The sequence below is a fragment of the Sinocyclocheilus rhinocerous genome, unplaced genomic scaffold, assembly GCF_001515625.1.
Source record: "Sinocyclocheilus rhinocerous isolate Xijiao unplaced genomic scaffold, SAMN03320098_v1.1 scaffold587, whole genome shotgun sequence".
Taxonomy (NCBI): Eukaryota; Metazoa; Chordata; class Actinopteri; order Cypriniformes; family Cyprinidae; genus Sinocyclocheilus; species Sinocyclocheilus rhinocerous.
Genome location: NW_015632478.1, coordinates 531158 through 539112, shown reverse-complemented (window position 1 = coordinate 539112; position 7955 = coordinate 531158). Strand labels below are relative to the sequence as shown.

The 7955-nt window shown below is 37.5% G+C and overlaps 1 protein-coding gene across 6 annotated transcripts in view; it reads right to left on the bottom strand.

The window, feature by feature from the left end:
* Positions 1-4469: 4469 nt before the first annotated feature.
* The window catches only part of LOC107742575 (troponin T, fast skeletal muscle isoforms-like), a 13440-nt gene continuing 9954 nt past the window's right edge, over positions 4470-7955 (bottom strand). For 5 of the 6 annotated variants that reach the window (XM_016555608.1, XM_016555611.1, XM_016555610.1 and 2 more), the window contains 2 exons: positions 6885-6925; positions 4470-4818 (listed from right to left, as the gene is read on the bottom strand). In XM_016555608.1, the coding sequence (XP_016411094.1) occupies positions 4782-4818; positions 6885-6925 (78 nt within the window). In that variant the 3' untranslated portion in view covers positions 4470-4781. Of the gene's footprint in view, positions 4819-6257; positions 6299-6884; positions 6926-7955 lie in introns of all 6 variants that reach the window. The other variant, XM_016555609.1, reaches the window with a different exon arrangement.

The following is a 7955-nucleotide window of genomic DNA, read 5'->3' as shown; positions in this document are numbered from 1 at the left end:
AATCCTGGGAACAATCGAGAATTCATTTTTTCACTGAAAAGAAAAGTAAAAGCACTGACATGCACACAACAGCAAAAAATTCATTTCTTGCATCAGGCTGAGTGTAACGTTGTGTAACAATCTCTCCAGGCGCTGCAAACTCCCTGTTCCCCTTCTCTGTTAGCCCTTTGAAACCCACAGTTAGCACAAACTGTGAACAAGGTACCTGATACTAACATCAGACCTCAAGGCTCGCCATCACCATTGTTGATTTCCAACAATGTACTCCCCCTATTCAAACAATACAGGACTCTCAACAGATTCGAATTTAACTGCTCATTGAAGTCATTTATTCCTCTAGTCACTTTTCTCCCAGATGTTTCTTGGAAGCAGCTAAATCTTTCCCCATTTTGCTCTGTCGGGCAGTGCATTGTTGATTGCCAACAATGTACTGTTGGTAGTGGCCTGTTAGAGAGTTTCTGTAGCTCTGCATGATTCAGAGTGCTTAGGTTGTAGCATCTAATCACATAGCATGTGTAGTTTGTGGTAATGGGGTGTTTGGTAATGTTTTGGGTGATATGGCAACATTAGCAATACAAGCATTTTCCACATCTGTTGTCTCCTTCCAGTGCCACATTACTCAAACCATTACAGCTTCTGCTCACTACTGACCTATACGTTTTATTGGAAAATCAAGTATTGGGGCTCATTTGGGTCTTTTTTTTTATTTATTTTGAGGTGGTGGAACGACACTGATCTTGAGTACAAGTAAATTCAAATGTATCACTTATTTTCAGTAGATGAGTAGTTTTATAGTGATTACGTTTTTATCAGCTAAGTGGGGAAAGAATAGTATTATTTCCACTGTCAGTTATACATTACAAGAAAAAGTTGTTAAAGGGGTCATATGATGCGATTTCAAGTTTTCCAAGCTGTTCGTGAATAAATAAGATACATTTCCGTCACACGCTTGAGGTATTCGGCCAATCACAATGCACTGGATAGCTGGCCAATCACAGCACATCTCGCTTTTCAGAACGATGAGCTTTGTAAAAATCGACGCGTTTCAGAAAGGCGGGGCATAGAGGAGAAACAATAATGTACAGTATGTGGAAAATAATGTGTTTTTTAACCTTAAACCGCATAAACACATTGCATTACACCAAATACACAACATAATGTTCTTTTTAGCAACATCATATGACCCCTTTAAGAAAAATATGAACGACTGGTGAGATGAAGAGACTCTAACCAGAGCACTTCTGTAGGTATTAAAGTAAGCTGTGTATGTAGCCATCAGCAGTCTAAAGATCTGATTTTGTTTGGTAGGTGAGAGAGCTGTTGTCTCATAAGCTGTCATCGTGGCAGCAGTCATGTGCGCAGCCAACCAAGCTCCCGGAGCGAGCGCTGAGCCTGCTGCGTCACACCGCCCCCCAGAGCTCTGGAGGAGCCGGACTCGCCGAGGTCCTGCGCAACGCTAAACTGGGAATCACTCAACACGGAGAACAGGTTTATCAAATACATACTTGGGCATTTTCACTTTGTCACAATGCAAAAAAAAGACAGAATGGTGAACATAGTGAACATAATGGTCATAAAATAGGATTCATGTTTTTTATGTAAAATATACTCTAATTTCATTCATTTAATGAATGGCTGTGCTCAAAGTTGAATATCAAAGTGTTTTGTGTCTGTTAATCATGGATGTGTGGACACATCAATGTTTTTAGATTTGTGGAGTAAAAAATATTGGGTAACACTTTAGAATAGGGAACACTTGTTCACTATTAACTACGACTTTTCCCTCAATAAATTCCTAATTTGCTGCGTATTAATAGTTAGCAAGGTAGTTGTTAAGTTTAGGTATTGGGTAGGATTAGGGATGTAGAATAAGGCATTAATATGCGCTAATAAATGGCTAATGTTCTAGTAAAATTCATGCTAATAAGCAACTAGTTAAGAGACCCTAAAATAAAGTGTTACCAAATATTGTTTTCATTTTGAAGAAAAAAGCAAAAATTAGACTCAGGACTAGTGGCATGTTGTTACTTACTATTTAATTTGGGTTATTATTCAATAATTTCCTGATTTAAATGTACATTTCTTCGCTATTCATTAAAACCTATAGTGAATTAATTTAATCTGAATTTACAGTGTTGCTATTAAGACATATCTTAAGATTAAAATAAATTATTTTTAAATAAATGAAATATGTAAATATTGATATTCCTCTATATAAATCATATAATAAATTTACTTTTCAGATGAATCTCTTTCACTGAGATTCAGGATTGCTTTGTCTGTGATTAACTATTAAATTGTCAAAACACAATTTGAAATATAATAGTTGACTTGGTATTTTATATGAATGGCATTTTTATTTAATGTAATATAATATAATATACATACATTTCATTACTTTTATAACATTTATTACATGCTTTCAGTTTTTTTTTTTAGTTTGTCAGTTTTTTCTCTCATTTAGAACATGTGAAAATTTTGAGCAATTATTTTAGCATATTTTCCGCAATACATAAATAATTGTATAATGTATTGTTCTTTACTTTTCAAAATAGCGTTCTAAAAATAAAAAAGCACACCAAATACATGCAGCTGTATCATGCACTAAATTCTTCCAAAGTAAAATAAAATAATCTTGAGTACACACACTAACATTTTACCTGCTGAAAAATTGCTCATATAATATGCTTAGTTTTTGTGTACTATACTATATGTATATTTCCATTTTCAATAAAAAATTATTACAAAAAACTTTTTAAAAACTGTAGAGTTTCTATTTGTGTTTGAGTTTTAATCAGTGCATATTATATCTGACTTTTTACATTTTTCAAAACTGCCGTTTCAATGGTTTCTGGATGTTCTAGTAGGCATGTGTCGGCTCCTGCTGGTGCACTTTTTCAACCAACATGTCGAATAGTATTTATTTTTGGAGGCCTCTTAAATACATTGTTTTTCCTGTCTGCTTCCCTTCATGTGGTGCTATCAGCCAATCACAGCCAATCACAAGCTTCAGTGTAATACATGGTATATTCGACTCATTGGCTTAAAAACTGTCAAGAACCAAGATTTTGAAAAATGTAACTGTGCATTAAGACATTTAGATCCATTTACAGATAAGAATCATTCTTTTTGGGTGGGATGACATATCATCACTGGTTAATTAACCATCAATCTGCAGCAAACATGAATACATATGATCAGGGGCCCATTGTGAGTTAGAGAAATGCAGGGCCCCCCTCGGTAGTTCTCAGGATGACAGGACTGATCATTTGGTTCTTGAAATGCTGCCTGCCTTAGTCTGTTCGTTTTGCATAAAAATGGCTTGTACTAGTTCAAGTTTCGAATTGTACAAGTTTCAAGATTCATCATGAACATGTCAACTAGGCTTATAAGGTTCATATTCAGTTTGACTTAGTGTTTCAGCATCAGATTTTCTCAGTATAATCAGGAAACATGCTCAATTCTAGTTTATCAGTCTTGAAGAATAACTTTATTGAACTGCCAGATGCAACAGATAAAGCTGGCGAGCCAAACATTATTTACAAAAACGGAAGGTGGGAACCTAAAGACAGAGCAAGGGGGGACGTTCCTACTGCAACTACTGTTATAGAATTAAATATTCTACATGGAGCCCTCTTTAGGTTCTTGGTCTAACATTTTACCTGCTGAAAAATTGCTCAATACATAATATGCTTAGTTTTTGTGTACTATACTATATGTATATTTCCATTTTCAATAAAAAATTATTACAAAAAACTTTTTAAAAACTGTAGAGTTTCTATTTGTGTTTGAGTTTTAATCAGTGCATATTATATCTGACTTTTTACATTTTTCAAAACTGCCGTTTCAATGGTTTCTGGATGTTCTAGTAGGCATGTGTCGGCTCCTGCTGGTGCACTTTTTCAACCAACATGTCGAATAGTATTTATTTTTGGAGGCCTCTTAAATACATTGTTTTTCCTGTCTGCTTCCCTTCATGTGGTGCTATCAGCCAATCACAGCCAATCACAAGCTTCAGTGTAATACATGGTATATTCGACTCATTGGCTTAAAAACTGTCAAGAACCAAGATTTTGAAAAATGTAACTGTGCATTAAGACATTTAGATCCATTTACAGATAAGAATCATTCTTTTTGGGTGGGATGACATATCATCACTGGTTAATTAACCATCAATCTGCAGCAAACATGAATACATATGATCAGGGGCCCATTGTGAGTTAGAGAAATGCAGGGCCCCCCTCGGTAGTTCTCAGGATGACAGGACTGATCATTTGGTTCTTGAAATGCTGCCTGCCTTAGTCTGTTCGTTTTGCATAAAAATGGCTTGTACTAGTTCAAGTTTCGAATTGTACAAGTTTCAAGATTCATCATGAACATGTCAACTAGGCTTATAAGGTTCATATTCAGTTTGACTTAGTGTTTCAGCATCAGATTTTCTCAGTATAATCAGGAAACATGCTCAATTCTAGTTTATCAGTCTTGAAGAATAACTTTATTGAACTGCCAGATGCAACAGATAAAGCTGGCGAGCCAAACATTATTTACAAAAACGGAAGGTGGGAACCTAAGGACAGAGCAAGGGGGGACGTTCCTACTGCAACTACTGCTAAGACCGGACAGCGTTAATATCACGCAGGGTGTGGAAGATCGCCTTTGACAGCCTCTGGTAAACTGCAAATGGTGGGTGGGATCAGAGATGCCTGGTAAATGAAGGCAGAGCACGGAGATGCAGGCAGCAGGCATGTCTTGACCACGACTGTAGATTTCTCCATGAACGCTTACTTTCTGCGGCGAGCAGCGGCGCCCTTCTTGGAGCTGAATAGCAGACAAAGAAAGAGCGAGTTAGTGGTGCTGACCTTTACTGACCTGCTAGTAGAAGAGTGAAAAAAACACCATACAGGACAGGGATCCGTTTGTTTTTTTTAAAATTGTCATTCCTCAAATTTGAGTTCTCAAATCCTAAGCACAACAGCCTATGTGACTGCTATTTTTAGCAACATAGAGCACACCAAATACTATTGTTTCCCAGTTTTCTCAGTCCAGTCCTGCAGGATGTTCCTCTCACTTACTGTGTCCACACAAAGTCTGTCATGCACATGGAAATGAAATCGCGTTCACTCCAAGCAGGACTTACCGCTCTTTGTCTGAGCTCTGTCAGTTTGTTAAACAGGCCTGTCTTAGTCTTAAATGTTTATCACCGCAGCAGCTGATACACATCACATTTTCACCACTCATTACCTCATGTATACCAAACACATTCATCACAGTTCAGATTTGCTGGCACCAATGAAAAATAAGCCAGATCTGGAATAGTGAATAGTACTTTATAGTGCCACTTAGGCTGCGCTATGTATTGCATGCTGAGCGATATAAGAGTGAGCTTTATTTTTCATTGTATGTAAATCAATTCAGAAATCAAGTATGTTTACATGCACCGTTGTAATCGAGCTACAATCTTCATCTGTCTGTCCAAGTATATATGACACAATGCGTTAGCGAATATTTGAAGGATTCATGTGCCCTTCAAGTGAAGTCGTATCGCAATTACGAGTTACAAGCACATGAATGACTAAGCAATGTTTTATTTACAAGTGGGGAAACCCAGAATTCTTGATGATACTTGAGTTGCGGAGTTGTGATGTCGGAAGTGGCGTGCCGTGTCGATTTGAAACATGGCAGAAACACTGACCTATAATATAGACTGTAAACAGTAGTTCGATTTGTGGATAGTTCAACTTAAAAACCAGACTGGCATGATTTAAGTCAGACTAAAGTGTTTACATGACATTCAAAACAGATGAATAATTACTTTAGTCCGACTGAAATCAAACTTGAGTGCATGTAAACGTAGAGGGGAGCTTGTATGAGGAAACTGCAAAGAGGGTTCACTGTCTGATTAGGGTGGATGAAACGCATACAGCTCTGCAGAAAGTCACTCTCAAAGGCTTCACGCTTCACAACGCTACAAAAATGTCCCAAATACTTACCATCTCTACAACAGCTTCAAAACTACAGCCCTATATCAAGTTTTAGGACATGTTTTGTAAAGTCCTGCTGCCAATGACAGATATCCAACTTTTTATCCAATTTGACTGGCAGCTTGTGTGTGACAGTTTCTTTGAGAGTTTTCATGGGGTGTGAAAATGATTAGATAATAAGATTAGAGTAAAGTTAGATAGTAATATTAGAGTAAAGGCAGAAGGGCGGTAGTCAGTCCATCTGTGTGCTGTGTGTGGTGGCAAGGAGCTACTCACTGCTTCTGCAATTCATCAATGCGGTTTCTGAGAGAGATGACCTGAAAACAACACATGAGTGTTTTTAAACCTGCCAGATCATACCTTAACCACAGGATCCTGGATTGTGACAGCTGTCCTCTACCATTGAGTGCTGACAAACACACACAAATCATTCTGGATTGATGCTCAGGATGTGCCGACGTCAGGAGCTGGTATAAAGCAGCATTGTGTGGGCATGTCACAGGCATGAGTGTTTTGTGCTGTAGTGGAGAATCCCTCAGCAAGACGGTATTGAGCTTAAACAATCGCACACACTTACCTGCAGGAGAAACATCTTGGAATATGTAAGCTCAGAAGCTGACTAACTTCATTTTAACATGAAGCACATCTCTACTGTATAATATCTAGGTTGTTGGAATAGTGGTTTGGTTTAGCTGCTTGTGTGAAAGAGATCAACTTGTTATGAAGGCTCTCACCATAGATTTCTTTTTTAGGAGTGACAGTTCATTTGACCTTTCACCTGTGGTCTGAATCGACCTGTTTCCCAGAAGCCGTGGAGACCAGAGAGTCTCATGCATGCAGACCATGCCGTCATGTCCCTGTTGCTGACCAAAGCCTTAACTTCCTACAGTTCCAGTTACTCACTATTTACTGAGCTCCTCCACTCTCATACGCTGGGTAGTAACCTGCAGAACACCAGAACACAGCTGAGACCCGAACTACCACACACACACACAATCTGAATCACCTGTACAGACACACTCAGACCTGCTCTTACATACATGTGCCATTATGACCGATTTGTTCATGTTCTTTTAATGTCAAGCTGTCATAATGGTATGCAAATGAGGGAATGCACTATTGCTTTTATACAATATTTAAATAAATTAATATTAAGTTAGACACAATATTGCCAGTTACTTAAGGGGTGGTCACAATTACCGTTTCATGAAATATAGTCAACAACCGGAATCCACATGATCAGGAATTTCACAACAAGGTGAAAGATTTTCCCCCATGCAGATTTCGCAGCGGGTTCAAGTTGCTCACTCGAATTCACCGCATTTACCAACAGAAAGCTATTGGATTTAAGGTGAATTCTGTGTGTGCTTTGCTTCATACATCACTATGCTTTTGACAATAGATAATGTGGAATAAAGAGATAATGTTTTTGCCAGCAAAATGTCACCAAAATGTTTACTAATGTGACCACATCTTTAATCTTTTTTTTTTTTTCGTTCCTCCAGCAAAAACAAAGCCAAAGCAGAATCAACCATCATGTCTCCAAGCAATATACAAAAGTGATGTTTTGTTTCTGAATGAATCAGCTTTCTTGAATGAATCGGTTAAATAAATGATTTATAAAGACTTGTCACCACCAACAGCCGTATCGATGTAACCTGCAGAAAGAGTCACTGAAAAATCCCCACCACTAATGCACAAACACAATCAAATTTGTGTACTAAATGTATACTGTATAAATAATTAACAAGGCATTGACTTTCTTTTTGGCCAGCTGAATGCAGCTGGGTGGACAAATATTATAGTACATAAATTGTGTTTTAACATAATGCTTGTTCACTGAACCCAAAAATGAAAGTCATCATTTACCCATCATCATGTTATTCCAAAGCTGTATGACTGACTTTCTTCTGTGTAGGGCAGAATGTGCATCTCACACAAAACTGACTTTAATGCTTTTATATATATATATAT